This window comes from Diabrotica undecimpunctata, chromosome 7 (genome assembly GCF_040954645.1).
Source record: "Diabrotica undecimpunctata isolate CICGRU chromosome 7, icDiaUnde3, whole genome shotgun sequence".
Lineage (NCBI taxonomy): Eukaryota > Metazoa > Arthropoda > Insecta > Coleoptera > Chrysomelidae > Diabrotica > Diabrotica undecimpunctata.
The window spans coordinates 114761325-114781271 of NC_092809.1; the positions used below are offsets into that span (position 1 = coordinate 114761325).

General features: G+C 31.3%; 2 protein-coding genes across 5 annotated transcripts in view; one reads left to right on the plus strand and one right to left on the minus strand.

Annotated features, from left to right (window-relative positions):
* The first annotated feature begins 215 nt into the window (after positions 1-215).
* Positions 216-4304, plus strand: LOC140446608 (uncharacterized). The gene is made up of 4 exons (XM_072539182.1): positions 216-366; positions 523-630; positions 686-756; positions 4245-4304. Exons 1-4 carry the CDS (start codon positions 297-299, stop codon positions 4302-4304), a joined length of 309 nt encoding a protein of 102 aa, XP_072395283.1. The 5' UTR covers positions 216-296.
* Positions 4305-5606: 1302 nt separating this feature from the next.
* Positions 5607-19947, minus strand: part of LOC140446935 (juvenile hormone acid O-methyltransferase-like) — a 38818-nt gene continuing 24477 nt past the window's right edge. For all 4 annotated transcript variants that reach the window (XM_072539531.1, XM_072539532.1, XM_072539530.1 and 1 more), the window contains exon 4: positions 5607-5803. In XM_072539531.1, coding sequence (XP_072395632.1) covers positions 5622-5803 — 182 coding nt within the window. In that variant the 3' untranslated portion in view covers positions 5607-5621. The remainder of the gene's footprint in view (positions 5804-19947) is intronic.

Consider the following 19947-nt stretch of genomic DNA (forward strand, 5'->3'; position numbering starts at 1 on the left):
AAAACCGACAGTGTTTGGTCTAAACAAAAGCATATAACATGGAAGAAAATTGCTAGTGAATATAATAGTACATGTAAAACTGGCATTCGAAGTGGAATGCAGTTAAAACTATTAATGAGGGATTAAAAAAGAAGCTTAAAAAACAAAAAGCTGATGATAAGGTAGGTAGTATAAAATTATTTGTGTTTATATTATATGATAATAAATTGCAATTTTTACAGGTTCAGACATATATCACAGGAGGTGGTACGAAGGTACCACTTATAAAACCGCAAGATGAACGGATTCTTGCCATTATGGGGCCTCAACTAGTCCCAATTGAAAACATATATGATAGTAATAACATACCTGATGTTATTTATCAAGGTAAGATTTAATATTATTTGAGAAAATAAAATAGTCAAGATTAAATAACATCCAACAAATTAAACACTATACATGCCACAATTATGTTCACATTGTTTCTGCAATTACAAATTGATTTTAATAATATAAATGCATTGATCCTTATTTTGCTTACAGGTGATATAAGCAACTGTGAAGAAGATAGTGTATCAGCAATACCACTATCCAGTATTGAGGAGATTGCCAGCACTTCCACCTGCAGTGTCTTACCAAATATAATGAGAGGTAATAATATAATTTTAAGCACTATAAATGCCAGTCTAATAATTTTTACTTATAGATAATGTGTCAACCCCAAAACAAAAAGGGATTGGGCAACAGCTAATACTACCCCTTCTGATTGTATCCAAGGTAAGATTTAATATCATTTTACCTCAATACTATAGTTGCTAAAATCTAATAGTGTTCAATGTATGTCGAACTAAACATTTGAGTAATTACAATAAGCTGGTTGTTTCTATATTTAAAAAAATAGAGCATAGCATAGGAGATAAGCCCTTTCTAGTTCTGTTAGGACTCCAGGTTGGTCCGGGTGATATTAAACTATCAATATATATTGTCTTATATACAAACTAGAGGCATTATTTTTCAAAGAAGTAAAACAAAAATAATTTAGGAATTGTTTTAATTCAGCTGACAAATTAAGTAAAAACACATTTGAAATATGGTTATTAAAATCCACAAGGAACAATTAATTTCCTGTAATAGACTATATACCTACTATATATGATGAGTGGTCCAAATCCTTGTTCCTTGTAGACTGTATTATCTCCTCTCAACCGCTCCCTATGTAATCAGCAATCTTACAACAGATTGTTGCAAGTATATCGTCCTTAATGATCTCCTTCAAAAGCAACAATCATTCAAATTATGATAGCCTTTCTCCTCTCGATAAACTGAATCTCTCGTTGGCCCGAGTGAAAAATGACTCTTGGAATATCTTCTCTTTACGATAAACTGAATCTCTCGTTGGCCTGAACAGTGACTCTTGGAATATAAGTAGGAAAATATGACTTACAATATTCTGCTGCTTCAGCCTCTGTCAGATACACTAACTCCACAAAAACTCACTAACATTCAACACTACTGCTTGCTACATCTCGGGAACAGCCAGAGAACAATCACTGTTCGTCTTACAGACTTGGAAACCAACTGATTATATCTTTTCTCTCTCCTCAATCTCGCTAAACTTTTTCCTACATACTTATCCCACCTTTTTCAATCTCCGCCAATCAAAACTCGTCACAATTCCCCCATTTTTTCATTTCGATAACAAACAAATTTTTACCTATAATTATACAATTTCCTAAAACTTATTTACAAATAATATTTTCTATAATTCTTAAAACTAACAAGAACCTCTTTCTAAAATCTCTTCTATTTGTCTCTAATCACTGCATTAATGTGGTTCAATTGTCTTTGGATTTCACTTAAAATTATGCGGGTCACTCAAGTATAACAAAGAAATAATTTATGCAAAGCTTACATTTTGTTTAGTACAGGTAATCCAAGAATTTAATAACTTTCCTTCTTGGAAATGTTTGTTGGATATTATCCTACTTATCTGAATTATTTTAATGTTTTTGAACTTTGAAATATTTTAATCAACCCAATATTTTCTTGATTTTACATATCATAACAATATATATATATATATATATAAACAAAATTTAAACCGTCTAATATAATCACGTTTACCTGCAATACATTTTTAATAATTTCGAGGTAAACTGACGAATTTTATTTATTATGGTATTTAAAGTGAGGTTAGCTTGTCAATTTATTCAAAGAATAAATATTTATTTGGCCGATAATGAACGAATAACTTATTTTGAGTTTATTCGTAGAATAAGTGTTATTTGACGTTGGTGAAACGCAGATGTGTCAGTTTTATTCGTCGAATAACTTTATTCATTGAATAGACTGCTATTTGTCGTTGGTGAAACCGGCCATTAGTAAATTAAGTTAAAGTCTAAGGTTGGCGTTCTGGAAATTTTAAATATAAGTGACGTCACTTTATATAAATTGTGACGTCTAACGTTTTTACTTTGAAAAATGGTATATCTAGTTCAGTTTGACATAGCATTAAAAATCAAATTCGCTTAGAAATTTATAAAATGTATTAAGAAAGTTTCTATTATATATTAAAATATATATTTTACAAAACAAGTTAGGCTAATTTAGTTTATATCGTTGAGTTGCGCCAAATGTAGGCAACCAACTTAAAGTTTTGGTGGCATTTACCTGGAGTTTCTTGAGAATATTTTTATAAACGTTTAATATTTTCAAGTTGATTTATTATTTTTTAAAAGTGATGATAATAATGCTGAATAAGCAATATTTCAAATGATCTATAATCACAAAACGGTCTTAATATTGTGTTATATAATCCACATAATAAAGTACGTTAGATAAAAAAGGTAAAATCCCGGGTCGTCCAAAACTAGTTTCTGATAGGAATAATAGAATATTAGTATTTTGCAAAAAGGTCGACGAAATACTCTAATAAAATACACTATGAGCACGTGTGCTTGGTTGTATAGTAATTTCCAGCCACCTGTAGTCTGTCAAAAAGTAACTAACTTCGCAAAAAAATAATTACTAAATTCACTAGACATTTCGGACTGGGATTAGCGAACCGAGTATACGACTCTTGTTGAATGTAGTTTGATTGATGTTTCTGAAACTCAAAATGCATTTAATCTATTGTCAATTGTCGATTACATAATTTTTGCGATAATTATCCTTCCGGAAACCGGGCTTTAGAGTCCGGTATCAGTTTTTTTAGGAACCAGCTGACCTACATATGTATATTATGTATATTCCTTTATACCGCAAGATTTCGTTCAAAACATACAGGCATACCGAGCGTTAAGCAATTCACTTCATAATCTGGAGTTTACAAACAATATACACTAATGTTAATATTTTAAGAATTCTTTTATTTTATGGGATCTTTTTTAAAAGTATACTTAACTAAACACATTATTACATAACTTAATTATGTACCTAATAAAATGACTTAATTATTTAATGACTTTAAAAAAAACTTAATTGCAGTATTAATAGTAAACAACTATGTACGTCCTTGCGGTATTGGTATATGGCCTTGACGACCACCCTTACCTGTTGTTTGACGATCTAATGAACTGCTATTTGCCACCATCTAGACTATAAGCAAAATGTTGGTATACAACAATAAATGCTATAAAATAAAATGTGTTTATTTTTAACAATTTATTAGATGGCACGGCTCAATGAGGAAGGTCTATTATAATATGTATGGTTGGGTGCATAAAATGACCATTCTTTTCTGAGCGTCTGAACCCAATTCCGATTATCAACAATAGAATAAATTTTCATGCCTTTAACGAGCGCTACCCGCCCCTTCATAAAAAATAATAGCTATATACTTATACCAAATAGTAACCAATACAGGGAAAGTTCTTTTACAAAATACAAAAAACAATAACAAAACATTTATGTACAAGCGAGTATATATATAAACTCATATTATATTTATATAAATATATATTAAATATATATATATATACTTTTCTTGTAAAGGGCTTTAGTGACTAGGTGAGTATTAATATATATGGATATTTTGGGTTTTGTAGTCAAATACTCGCGTTTAAGTAAAACTCTTAAAGGTTTGTTAAGCTTTCAAGTTTATTTAACTCTTTCACAAAACATACTAAAAATTAAAACAAAAAACTATATTAGACAATGAAGTTTTTGTATCTTCAACAGGCTTACCCTTGTGAGGATTGTACTATAAAATTAACAGAATTACTTAACATTTGACATTATATTATTTGATTTTGTTTTTCTTTCAGTCAAAACTTATTACTGTGGTTACCATGTCTCTTCTATTTTTTAAATTCGTTTTAGGTTAGTCCTTTACTGCAATTTTTGACATTATATGTAAAAATTTTTCATTGGAATTTATTAAACAAGCAACACAGTTTATGTTAATAAGTAATTAAGAAGGGAAAAAACCAAACACAAATAAACAATAAATTTTATCTTATTTGAACTTGGAATAATCCATTTTTTGTGTAACTTTTAAAAAAACTTTTATATAGTTGTCCTTTTCTTTAAAAGAAGTTATTTTGTTTAAGGTGTTTTGTGTAGTTTTAATTAAACACATTTCTAGAAACAGTCTTTTGTTGTAATTTCTTTCCCTTCTCAATATTACGCATAGGAAGCGTGAAGTGAACACACTTCTATATTACAAAGAGAAATCGCAAGGACGTGTGCAGTAAGTCAGGGGGTAGTAAGCAAGATTTTGAAGCGTAAACAAAAAACGGTATCAATGGATGTGAAGAGGTTAGGAAAATGCGGAAGAACGAGAAAAGCAATACCAGCAGATGAAAGATTTTTTACTTTAAAGGAGCAAATTGTACGTAAGAAAAACAAGCCAAGAGCTCTAACAAGATCTAGCAGCATCAGGAGTAGTGAATCATGCTGTGACTGTTCGGAAAACACTTTTGGAGAATGGTAGAAGGGCAATGCGTTCACAGAAAATACAGTTTCTAACTGATCGAATGAAGAAACAATGCTATTGTGGGTCAAAAAATACTGTAATTGGACTGTAGATAACTAGTGAAAAAATCCTATTTACAGATAAAGCTCACTTTATAGTTTAGGGACGGCTGTAGAAATTTGTTAGAGAATCTGACAATGAAAACCTTACAACATTTCATATTGATCAAACCAGAGGACATATTTCAGCCAAATTGCAGCCAAAGGGAGACATATTTCCTACTAAATATAGATTTTTCTAATGTTGAATTCACGAGAGTAACTTCAAAGTGTTTAATAAAAGTTCATAAGTAAAGTTTAACCATATATTCTTTTTAACATACCAAACGGCTTCAGAAAAAATATTGTACGTAACACGATCCAAAAGTAACTTTACGAGACTCGCAGGATTTCAGGACTCGCCTACGGCTCGCCCTGGAAACTTCCTACTCGTCTCGTAAAATATCACTTTCGGAACTTGTTACGTAAATTACTGTTTATAATTTGCCTCAATACACACGTTTAGATTGTTTGACGCGAAAACTGTAACTGAAACTAATGTAAATTTAGGAGATTTATACAGCTACTTATTTCTTAAAGCTTCACCGACACTTCCGCTCCTTTTGATTTCGGAAAACTTTATTCCAAGTAGGTATATAAAAAATAAACTGGTGTTTAAAATAATATATTTATTGTTTTTGGGCAGATATTACAAATAAAGTATATTTAGCTGTAAGATCATTGGGAATGACTTTTTCGGCTACAGCATGCTTCATACGTTGTCTTATTATAGTCAGATAATCCTTTTTGTATTCTTCAACTTCGCTTTCAGGTACATACGGTAAGGTTGCGTTTATTGAAATAAACAAATCTGCAACATACTTTAATTTTAGGAAAAAATATAAAATAAGTAGATAATCCATAAAATTATCGCCAAGACCATGTTTTTGTCTCTATAAAAATTGTGAAACTTTTTGAAAAGAAATACTGTCAAACAAATCTGAAAGTAATTACTATTTTGGAAAATAGAACAATTGGCATAGACGTATTATTTAGAATACAACGAATAACTTTTAAAAGGTATATTGTAACATTTTTTCAATTTTTAAATTTTTTTTTGTTGTTCTTCACACACCAAGCAATAAAAATTAGTTGTTTAAAATGTCGCCTGCTGATGAAGACGAAGAGATATTGTTGTGGCCAATTTTAAGAAAGTAAAAAAAAGAAGACGATATTGGATTCAACCGGCATTTAAAACGTTAAGTAAACATGAAGCCAGTATATGTGCCCAATAATTAAAGACGCATCCTACACAGTATCAAAACTGTTACTATATTACTAAACAAAACACCAATTACAGATATGCAATCAGCCTACAGGAGAAACTTTTCATCACATTAAGGAAATATAAAGTAAATAAAACTTACGTAAAAAAGTATATTAGCGAAAAAATTGAAAAACATAAAAAAAATTAATATTAAAGACGAATTCCTATCGTCATCAACCGATGACATGTTGGGTGAAAAATTCGATGCAGTTGAGTAGTTGGAATAAGAAGGGCTGAGGGTTCATATTACTACGAATTAATTGTTTTGCAATGGACTGATTATCGCAAAATAATAATAGTTAAATGTTGTAATGCAAGGGAGCAAACTTTTTAAAAATTTCAAACCATTTTGTAAAACTGTAGAACTTTTCGTTATTCCATTGCTCGAACGCTCGAATTTCATTATCCAAACACTGAGCGTGAGTGGATTCATTTTTCTCCTCTGGAAGTTTGCCACATGTCACATCATGGAAGTTTGTTAGCAGATGCCATAATTTCTATTTCAGTAGGATCTTTATTGGTTTCTGCATCACATTCAGTGTCACTGTTTTATTAAAAAATTGGCTCTGTATCTGTAGCAGCATAATATTAAATTCATAAAATTTGTCAAAAGAATCAACCTTGTGAACTTGTCGAAAGAATCAACCAGACAATCCACCACAGTTGACACTAATGTGCCCTCCGGAAGAAACTCCAATGTTTGCATTCACCAGAGATTAGTGATGGTTTCTTACAAGTCTAGGAAAACAAAACAGTACATATTCTTTGCAGTTGATATTATAATGACCTAGTTTGTCCAGAGAAACACATCAAGCCATATATGATTCTAGACCAGAACAAAACTAAAATTGTTGTAGATAGTGCTGATAAAATGACCAGAACATATACTTGTAGAAAAATTGCTGCTTAGACCTATGGTTTATTTATAAGTTTTTTAGATAGTTGTGCCCTAAACGCATATGTTGTTGAATTTTTTGTAAAATCCATATTGGAAAAAAACTAATGGTTGGCGACGACCTTTCTTGCTACTGCTCGGAGATCCTCTTACTCGTAATAATATATAACTGAAAACCAAATATATTATTAACTACAAATTGCATGTAGTGTCAAGTGTCAGCTCAATTGATTAACATTACATTAACACTACAGATCTCACAAATCAGAAAACAGGACCATTGGAAATCAATACACGAAGAATGTGGCACGTATTTCGGGTATCCCAGAATTTCAGATAAAAAAATTAATTATGTTAAGTGATGGATTCGACCGTTACTTGATGGAAATTCATTTTATAAATAACAATAAAACACTGAAAACTTTATTATCAAAACTTCCACAAAATTCAGACAAGTCAAAGTCTTGGATGAAGTAATATTGTTCAGAAATATGTCTGTGTTTTTTAATTTGTTAATTTTCATAGATTATAATAAAGATAGCCTACGGTCTTTATTTTGGATGTAAAGAAATTGAAATTCGTCATTAAAAGAATGACTATGATCTAGAACCTGAAGTGCGTATGTAGAAATCCTATTATTGAAAGTCCTTTTATGTTCTGCTATACGTTTGTTAAATGTTGTACCAGTTTGACAGATGTAAGTTTTTTGGCACAATTCATCATCCCATCCTACACAACATAAACTGGTAGCCTGTCATAGCATGTTACATCGATTAATAGAAATTCCGATCTTAAAATACAACTTTGAGACAGAATTAAATATCATTAAGCAAATAGCAGTAAACACTGGGTACAACGAACAAACAATTAATAAAATTTTATATCAAAAACTAAACAAAAAAGCCCTAAAATTAGTATTTTCACCAACAGAGAAAAACTCAGTACTTTCTGCGCGGTTACATATAGAGAAAAAATAACAACAAAAATAGCCAAACACATAAAAAAGAAAGGAATAACACCAGCTTTTAGAACAAACAACAACTTAGGAAAATATATTAAAAACAACAAGAGCCAAAATAAAAAGCACTTACACAGTGGTGCATACAAACTTAAATACGGCAACTGTCCAAAAACTAAAACCTAATCTTCAAAGCCTATAATATGAAATTTTTTAATTTTGGGCAACAAATGTGAGGTACTTGAAATATTCTTAAAAAACGCTGAATTTAAACTTTCACATTACAAACGGTCTATAACGTTTAAAACTGGTCTTTTTTAATTACACCAGTACTTTTTTTAAAAGCACTTAACTCCCGCTATAAATTACACTCAAAACTGTCTTCTTGGAGACATTTTCCCTGACGTGCGATGGTTTGTAATGTAAAAGTTTAAATTCTGCGTTTTTAGTCATATTTCAAATGCCTCATATTTGTTGCCAAAAATCAAAATCGAATTTTTATGTAAGGTATAGGTTTTGAAGCCTGGTCTCCAGCAAAGAAAATTTCACTACCACCGATCAATAAAAATAATAAATTTTATTAATCGTAAAAAAATGCAAAAATCGCTAAAAGTTTATTTATTGAACAGCTTTATATAAACTGATTTCATTTGCGGCAAAATACAAAAATTGAATACGAAAGTTCAGAAGAATTAGTCGAAACGATACATTGATATCGGGTAGACGTGTTTATTGATAAAGTCATTAAGCTCCCAGTTTTTGTGACAATTAGAATATTTTAATTTCGTCGTGTTTAAAAATATTTACATATTATAGTAAAATAGTGATAAAAAAGTGAAAATATTCTCCCCTGATGGGGGAGAATACTAATAAGACGCCAATGCGCGAACTAAATACTTCTGAAGTTGTTAGTGTTAGTGAACAAGATATGGATACAGGAATTAATACCACCGTTTCTCCTGCTACAAGGGAAGTAAAACTTTTTAATATTAATTCTAGTAATTACGATTTTCAAAATTGTTGTGTATATGTTGAAAAGACCAATGATCAGAATATAGGCCGATTGCACCCTATGGTTGTGGGTGATATTTTACATCAAAAATTAAAGATCAACAATATTAAGGAAATTAAAAGTATAGGAAGAAACCGTGTTAAAGTAATCCTCAAATCTATTTTGGATGCAAATAAATTAGTCACTAATATTCATTTAAAAGACGATAATTTAAAGGCGTATATTCCCAATCACCTCTTAGAAATCAAAGGGCTGATACGTGATGTCGATACCAAATATAACATTGAATATTTGAAAAAATATATGACCTCTAGTTCACAAATTATTGATATTAAAAGAATGCACAGGAAAATAGAAAAAGATGGAAATACAGAATATGTACCTAGACGTAATGTTATAATTACATTTGAAGGCAATTGTTTACCAAACTATGTTGTAATTAATTATGTATATTTTCAAGTTGAAAAATTGTTAGGTAAAGTTACACAATGTTATAAATGCCTCAAATTTGGACACATTTCTAGACAATGTAAAGGTACACAGGAATACTGCATACGATGTGGAGAAACTAAAACTGATACACATACATGTGATGAAAAAAAAATGTATTGCATACACTGTAAAAGTGATAAGCATATATCAATCTCTAAAAACTGTCCTTTTTTCGAACATCAAAAAAAAATAAAAAATATCATGATTGAACATAAAATTTCATATTTGGAGGCCAAAAATTTAAACGATTCTTCTTTTTCTGGTCTTATTTGTAATAACAGATTTGAAACATTGTCAAATTCAGATAGAGAATTTCCAAAATTAACTAACACATCTGAAGTTAATAAACCTGCTTATTCCAACCTATTGAGGCCTCATTTACAGAAAACCAAAAATATTAGTCAACCAAGTTGTAGTAAATCAAGCACTGATTATAGAGAAAATAAAAAAAGAAAAGTATCATCTCCAACTTCCGAATATCCTACATCTCCTCACATCCCTTTCAGATTTGGACCATCTCAACCTTTACCACTCTTAAACAAGGAAAGTTTTTCAACTGTAGACAATGAAAAAAATAAATTAGTAGATTCTTTAGTAATTCTTTTCTCAGATTTTATTCAAAATATTAATTGTTTAGAACAGGCAAAATCACTTGATATTAATATGTTAGCCAAAGGTATTAATAATGTTCTAGATAATATTTTTAAAAAATAACTAATCTAATTACTTTCAAAGCTAAACTCAAAATAATACAATGGAATGCTCGATCAGCTGTTGCTAACAAAAACAGCCTTCTCAACTTTTTAATAACCGAAGATATTAATATAGCTTTAATAAGTGAAACCTGGTTTAAACGGGATGTTGTTTATAGTTATAGAGGTTATAATGTAATTCGCGAAGATCGGGATGACGGCTATTCCGGATTTGCTATTTTAATTAAAACTGGTATTCCCTTTGAAAACATAAAAATTAAAAAAAATTATAATAAAGAATTGCTTGCTTGTGGTATTAAAATCAACTATAACAAAAGTCATTTAACTTTACTCTCTGTATATAGGTGTCCGAAAGCTAAAACTAACACCGAAGATTGGGATAAGTTATTTTCTCAATTAAAACACCCTTGTATCATTGGAGGAGATATGAACGCACATAATTCTCTGTGGGGCTCATCTAAAAATGATAAAACAGGCCATCAAATTGTGGAGACAATTCAGAATCTAGATTATGTGGTAATGAATAATGGACAACCAACTTGCCAAACGAGACCAGGAAACACAGATTCCATGATTGATGTCACATTTTGCTCACCTTCTCTCTTTGATAAAATTTCGTGGTCTGTAGATACTGATACTTTGGGATCAAATCACTTCGTTATAAGGGTTGTAATCGATATCTTGGGAACTGATGCGAATATCATTTATCCCAGCAGTAAGTGGAACATTAAAAAAGCCAATTGGTCATTATACTCTCAGTTTATTGAAACCTTATTAACTAACAACCCTCACGCCTACTCAGACACGCAAGAAAAATATAATTTCCTTATTGACTGTATTAATGAAGCTTCTAAACAATCAATTTGTCAATACAAATCATTTAAATGTAAACGTACTCCCGCTCCGTGGTGGGATTCGGAATGTGATGAATCCGTTTCGGAAAGAAAGAAAGCATTAGTAAACTACAAAAAAAATCCTTCTCTTGAAAATTTTTGTAAATGCAAAGAAGTGAATGCTCGTGTCAAAAAATTCCTGAAATTGAAGGCCAAACAAAGTTGGGTTGAATGGTGTTCAAAATTAAATAAACAAACTTCATCTAGTCTTATTTGGAACCAAGCAAGGAAAATGAACAGGAAAAAAGTTAACTTTTCACTGCCTCTAAATAACACATGGGTAGACGACTTTTTTGATAAAATAGCTCCACCTTACGTAAATAACCAGATAGATGTAATACCATCTGAAACTCTCTCATCTGATCAGAATCATTTTCTCTTAACACCTTTTTCAAGAGCTGAATTAGAGTTTGCCCTTGATAATCGCGTCAGTACCTCACCAGGATATGATGCAGTCAAATATCCTATGATACAAAATTTGCCAGATAACGCAAAAGAATTACTTTTGAATATATTTAACCAGATAATTATTGAGGGTAAAGGCATAATCGATTTTAAGCGTATTATAGTTGTCCCTATTCCCAAACCGGGAAAAAACCCTAAATTAGCTGAAGCTTACCGACCTATATCACTATTATCATGTATATTGAAGACTCTTGAACGGATGATTAAAATTAGGTTAGATTGGTGGCTAAGGGATCAAAGTCCCTTACCCGCTAACCAACATGGCTTTAAGAAAGGTTATGGAACCTTAGATTCCTTAACAACACTTGTTGTAGACATTCAGAATAGTTTTTCCAGGAACAGTTATGTACCTGCTTTATTTTTAGACATCGAAGGTGCTTACGACTCGGTATCTCTTACAATTCTCCAAGAAAAAATGATTAAATTTTTTCATATTCCAGCGCAGTTTGCTTCTAACGTTGTGAACTTGTACACAAATAGGATAATTTATTTAAAAGACAATCATACTCTTATAGGACCTAGACTTAATAACAAAGGATTACCTCAGGGCTCCGTTTTGAGTCCTATTTTGTTTAACATTTACACAGCAGATCTACACAACATCACTATTACTAATATTGCATTTAATATTGTACAATATGCTGACGATTTCTGTTTATATACAGAACACAAAAAATATCAGCAATCCATTGAAAACCTGAATGAAGTGTACGGATTCCATAAAAAATGGTTTATAGAAAATGGTTTCGAATTATCCTGCAGTAAATCACAAGTTTGTTTATTTACCAGACATAATTTTCCTAATGCTAGTACAATAAATTTAGGTGGGCACCAATTTTCCCTTAAAAACACAATTAAATATCTGGGAATGATACTCGACCAGAAATTGACCTGGAAGTTACATATTGATGACATGTTGAACAGATGCAATAAGGGATTAAACTTTCTTAAATCAATTAATAAAACTTGGTGGGGATCGGATGTTGAAGTAAGTTTATTATTTTACAAAGCTTACATACGATCTATTTTGGATTACGGAAGTGTTTTGTATGGATCAGCAAGTAATGTACTACTAAACAAAATCAACGTTTTACAGAACTCAGCTTTACGAATATGTTTAGGAGCCATGAGATCCACTCCAGTACAAGCTTTATATTTGGAAGCCTTAGAACCTCCTTTAAATATAAGACGAAGGTTTTTGTCCAAAAAATATTTAATGAAAGTATGCTTACTGAACTCATCTCTATACGAAAAGATAGTCACTTTGAATTGCCATGACCTGACAAATAAATATTGGCAAAAAAAGAAATCTCCCTTACTTTGCGAAGCGTATAATCAAAATATAGCACTTTTAAAAAATATAGATAGAACGAACTATATATTCAAAAATTACTCTTCTTTCTTTTTACATACAGATGTTATTGTACCAAATTATAGTGAAAATATATATTTAAATAAAAATATTGTTCTATCTTTAACAAGCAAATACAAAGAGGCAATAACTCTATATACAGATGCGTCTAAATCTCCAGATGGAACCGGATGCGCTTTTTTTATACCATCGGAACATATAGAAAAGAAATTCAAACTGAACCCGGAAACTTCGATTTATACAGCAGAGGCTATTGCAATATATGAAGCTTTATTATATGTAGCTGAAGTTGAGTTTGCCCATATTCTAATTCTGTCGGACTCCTTAGCAGTGTTAAAATCCATTGGTAAATATGGACCACCTAACTTACAAGACTGCCCATACATTTATAGAATTAAACATATTATTCAAACTCTTTTAACTAAAGGAATCAATGTACATTTTCTCTGGATTAAAGCACATGCAGGATTTGAACATAATGAATATGTCGACCTATTAGCCAAAGAAAGCATTTTATCCGATACTGGTATTCTACATAAAGTAACGCTTTCTGACAGTATTGTTTCTTGCAAGTTAACATTGCTTCGAGAGTGGAGCTACCAGTGGAAGGAATACTCTTTTGTGAACCAAAATAGATACTCGATAATTCAGCCAGATATTCCCAAATTTCCTTGGTACAAGTCTTTTAGAGCTTCCAGGAGGCACATAACCTCCATTATTAGAATACGTTTCGGACACGCATGTTATCCAAAGCACTTATTTAAAATAAAGGTTTTGGATGATGACAAATGTGAGCATTGTGGAGAGGAAAGTGATTTAGATCATATATTTTTTGGTTGTTCTAAAAACAGAGTGTACTCATCCAAACTTATAAATGATTTATTAAAATATAAAATAGCAGCTCCTTGGAATATACTATATTTATTATCACTTGGCTCTGTAGATATTTACAACTCCTTAATTCAATTTTTAAAAGACAGCAAATTATCATTATAATTCTCTAAAAATTATTTAGTTAATCTTGTTACCTTTGTTTTAAACCATTTGTATAACTTCCTCCTCTCCGTGACCTAGTGTTGTTGTGTCTTATATAAATAAATGCCTTGATAGGTCCCTAGGCGAGAAGAGTGTGTCCCTGTTCTCCTAATATCGATGTAATAATCTTTTATTTTGATAGGGCATTTAGGTAAATAATTATAATGATGACTGTCTTAGTCCTTTTGTGTCTGGCTGTATGACGATAAGTCTAAGCCAAAAAAAAAAAGAATACGAAAGTTGCACTCTTCGCTTTTAAAATGCATTTTGACTTTTGTCGATAGGGCACTATGATCAAACGATATCAATTTTTTACCGTCGAGTTGATACAAATTTTATTGAACAATGATTTCGCGCGCGGAACTGACATTCAAAATCGCCGACCGCTTTAATCGTTGTTTCTGAGAGAAAGGTTTATTCGACGGAAAAAGTGCAAGTAAATAGTTTTGTTCTTAAATAAATAGAAAAATTATCTCGGCTACATTTTTTGTTTGAAACATTTTTTTCTACGGCGTTAAGATTCTTAATAAATCAAATTTTTTGTGTGTTTATCCCCCTGCGAGGGGGGTTTTAGGAAGAAGCCCGGGGTTTAAAGTAGTAACCTTTTTTGCATCTTTTTTGGGGTCTTAAAATTGATATTTTCGACAAAAGTAAGCTTGTTTTTATAATTTTTAGGGATCAAATCTTTGACGAATGGAGTATTTGCCTGAACTTAAAAATTACACGTAAAAATTAAAAAATATATGGGGTCCATATAGGATATAACTTAGGTGTTTATGTTGATTTAACTATAGTTTATTTTTATGAACGAGAGAGTAATTAGCATAATTTTAACTGGTAGCTCCGACCACTCCATGGGCGTGCTCAAGATTAATTGAAAAATTACTTTGAATAATTGTAAAAAATAAATGAATTATTTCAGTGTTATAAAGTGTTATGTGTATGTAAACAAAAGTGACCTCTTTTATCACACACTATATTAGAACTGACTGGCCTACATTAAAAAGGGTTTTAAAAAATTCACATTTTTTTTTAATTTTTAAAAATTTCAAAAGAGAAAAAGAGTTTTTAAAACCGTCTAAGGTATGTTAAATAGATGAATAAAAATATTAATATAAAACTTACAGCTACTTGTTACAAATCCAAATCAGATTCAGAAGATGAACTTTCAGAACCAAGATTTATAATAACTGGCTCGATCATTTTATCAGTAATATTGTTCAGCTTCCACATTTTTTCCTCTTCTTTAATAATGTGATTTACTGCTTTTTCCCAGTTTTCAGGTTTTACATTCTTTACGGCCTCCAAAAACAACTGTTTAACATCATGAATTTTAAAAGTGGTATTTTTTCTTGAAACTTCACTCTTTATCTGTGCCCATATCAGTTCAATCGGGTTTAATTCACAATGATATGGTGGGGATCTAAGTACTGTCATTCCACGATTTTTGGCAATTTCATCAATTTCGTATTTTTAAAATTTTTCTTTATGAAGGGCACACAACGAATAAAGTTCCTTTCTTATAGATCCGGGATGGTACGTAATATTTTTTGAACTCAGCCAATTCTGCAAGTCTTTTTTTAACCACTTGGTTTTGGGCAGTCCTTCTATAAGTCTGGAGTGATAAATTGCATTATCTATTACTATTACACAGTTCTTAGGAAGAAGATCTATCATTTGTTCGAACCATTCTTGAAAGACATCAGCGTTCATATCTTCATGGTAGTCACCGGTACGAGTTGATTCAAAAGTTAATAAACCACCTTCAACAAAACCGTCTGAACTGCCAATGTGTACTATTATCAGCCTGCGTCCCTTTCCTGATGGTGGGTTTAAACCAGTAGATAAGTTATTTACAAAAGCGTGCCTTTGACTTGTAACAGTTTCATCCTGCCAAAATTTATTTGGTGTATGACCCTCGTTGATCCATGTTTCATCAAGATAAAATATTTTTCTTTTTTGGTTTCTCATTTCCTTTATGGTTCTTAGAAAATATCTTCTCCATATGACAATATCGCTTCTTTCTAATAAAATAGACATTCTGGGATACTTTTTCCAGCGGAAGCCTATTTCTGTTAAAAGTTTCCATAACGTACTTCGACTCATTTCTGGGTAATCATCTCGAACTGAGACAAGAACTTTATCCAATGTTGGAAATTCTTGTCTAAAGAAGAATTCATGCACTTTCCGTCGAAGTCCTTCTTTAAAATGATATTCTATTTGAAATTTTGGTTTCCCTGGAGCATTACGTGGCATTTGAAAACTACCACATTTCTCTTCTTTAATAACTCTGTAAATTGTAGATTTCCCAACACCAAGTGTACTGCTAACTAACTCAACGGTCTCATCAACACTTTCACATAAACGTTTGTCTGTAAATGATTTAAAACAATTAAATATTAATGTTCTTTCATTAACTGTTAGAGGACCAATTTTTCGGCGTTTACACGGCACTTCCAAATTTTCCATAACACTAGTATACACAATAAACTGCACCTTGCAACTGAAGTACCTACTTTTAGTGAACTGTTAAGAATTTTGAATACGCCACTTGGACCTTCCTATATACAAAATGGAAAAACCCACTATCACATTTTCTGTGGAATAAGTTTAGAAGGTAATTATCTAGTCAATTACTGTCGTAGATTCCTGGAATTAAAGAATTAAATGTTTGATTGTTGAAACCCTTACTTCGTGGAATGCACTCATTTCAGATAAAATAAAACGTTTTATTTTATCTAAAGAATTAAACTTTATTTTGCAAATAGGCAAAGAATTAAACTTTATTTTGCAAATAGATAAAATAAAACGTTTTATTTTATCTAAAGAATTAAACTTTATTTTGCAAATAGGTAGGTACTTATTAAACTTTTATTGGTTATATATAACCAATAAAATAAACATCTTACATTTCTTGCAAATTCATTAGTACCTATTAACCTCCATCACTCCGACACTGGCAACCTTATTTAGGGATTAGTAATCCTCACAACTATTGTATTCTATTCTGCTCCAACCTTTATACCTGGTGGTCATACTCAATTTAAAATTGTTTTCCTATATACTTCTGTAAACTTGTTGACAAATATCTGTTTTTCATTGAGTCACCCGTATCAACAGTTTAGGGATTTGCATACATAATTTATTGTTTTATTACTCTCTCATACCTAAAAATACACTATAGTAGATGATTTTAAAGAAACTATCAATACCAACAACCAGCCATGCTATTATTAATCTAACTTTAAACAAGCATTTAATAAAGTAAAAAGGGAAAGAACTGTATAAATCGCTTAAAAAACTAGAAACTATCAGAAAAATTATTAGAATAATAACACTACGATAAACAGAAAACCAAGTTAAAGTAAATAATGAAATATCAAACAATTTTCTAGTAAATGAAGGAGTAAGGAAAAATGACCCACTTTCATCTATTCTCTTTAGCCTCCTCCTGAAAAAGATGCAAGGAGCTAATATAAATAGAGACACAAATTATATACCTATAACAAAAAGCATCAACGCCTGGGGTTCGCTAATGATATAGCTATATTAGATAGAAGCAAACAGAAAGTGATGCGGATAACTTAAAAAGATATAGATAAAGATTAAAAAAATAAAGAATTAAAAGAAAAAGCCATAAAAAAAGGACTATATATTTATGACAAAAACAAAATACTTGGAATTTACCGACCAAGACTAAGTAAGTGGAAAGTATTTAACAGTACAAACAAATATTAATATTAACACATAACAGAACACGAAAACCAAATATAAAAGAAGAAATATGAAATGACTAATAAAACCGAACAACTGTGTTTATGCATTAAATAGGTTAGTAAGAAATAAATGAGGTAAAGAATATAGAAATAGGTAACTCCTAAGAATTAAATCAATACATATTGCCGCCTATGCCGATGGCATTAGAATTATGTCTCGCAGAACAGAAGAGGCGGCAGAAATGTATAAACAATTAAAAACAGGTTCAAAAGACACCGGACTATAAATACATATTTAAAAGATAACATAGACGAGAGTCAGGGAAAATAGACGCACAGTTGAATTAGAGGATGACATTAGAACTGTAGAAAGTTTCACATACCTGGAAGTTGCAATAAACACGGATTGAACAAAAAAAGCAAAAATTCAAAAAAGAATAGAAATGGGAAACAAAACTATTATCAGACCAATAGTATGTTATGGATGTGAGACATGGGTGATCACAGAAGACACAAAACGAAAGCTCTTATCGACCCATTTCTCTGTCTCTCTTATTGTCTTGTATAACAAAAACTTTCGAAAGAATTATCAAAAATCGTCTTAACTAGACAGTCGAACACTATAATCTTTTTTCAAGCACTCAGTATGGATTTCGATCTGGTCTTGGTACACTAGATGCAACTCTTCTTCTTCTAGTACCGTCTCCACTAATGAAGGTTGGCTATAACCATTGCAAATTCGTCTCTATCTTCTGCTTTTCTTAAGAGCGTCTGTGTGTTTAACCCGGTCCAGTCGCGAATGTTTTTTAGCCAGGATATTTGTCGTCTACAAGGACCCCTTTTTCCTTTGATTTTACACTTTATAATTAGCTGCAACAATTCGTACCTATCATTTCTAAGTATGTGCTCCAAATATGCTGTATTTCGCCTTTTAATGGTGGTCAAAAGTTCCTTGTCTCTTCCCATTCTGTGTAAGACCATTTCGTTCGTAACATGATCGGTCCATTGTATCTTCAAAACTCTCCTAAAAAGCTACCTCTCAAAAGCTTCCAGTTTTCTCATTAAATCAACATTAACAGTCAACGCTTCGACACCATAAAGAAGAATAGAGTGGATATAACATTTTACCATCCGATATCGGATTTGCAGATTGAGTCTTTGGTTACTCAGAAATTTTCTCATCTTCAAAAAGGCTGCTCTTGATTTCTCTATTCTTGAGCGAATTTCTGATTTCAGATTCAGATCTTCCGTAATTCAGACTCCTAAGTATTTCATTTTGTCCACTTGCTCAATATCTTCATTTTTTACCTGGATCCTTGTAATGACTTTGCCCCTGTTTTTGGTTTCTTTATGTTTAATGTTTATTTTGTTTGTGATACTGGGGAACAAAACTGTTCCCCAGTATCACAAATTGTGTTTAGTAACGTCTGAAGGTCTGTCTCAGTTTCAGCGATAATGACTGTATGTCAGCACAACGGATGTTATCTATATTTTCACCATTTACCTTTATCCCTTCTGTACAGTTTTCAAGTGCTTGCGTAAATAACTCTTCGGAATATATATATTAAATTGTAATGGTGAAATTACATAGCTCTGTCTCACTTCTCTACTTACCTGTTGTGCATCCGTGCTATTTCCATCTAATGTTATCACAGCCTGTTAGTTTCGACAGAGATTACTCACTATATTAATGTCATTTTTGTCGAGTCCTTTTCTCTTTAGACATTCCATGAGAATGTTATATTTAACTTTGTCGAAAGCTTTCTCATAATCTATAAACGCAACGAAAGATCCTTTTGTTGGTCTCGACATTTTTGAGCAAGAGTTACGAAACTATACAGAGCTTCCACTGTTCCGAAGCCGTAACGAAAGCCAAACTGTCTATTACTCATATCCGCTTCACACGTTCTTAATATTCTTGCATGTATAATCTTTAAAAATGTTTTTAATAAGTGTGACATTAAGCTGATTAATCTATAGTCATTACAGTGTTTAACGTTCTTGGTTTTTGGTAGCGGAACAAAAGTCGATAGCAGCCATTCTGTAGGTATCTCACCAGATGTGTATATGTTGTTAAATAGTATGGTTATTGCACTTAAATTGTCTTTATCTATAAGTTTAATCAGCTCGATATAAA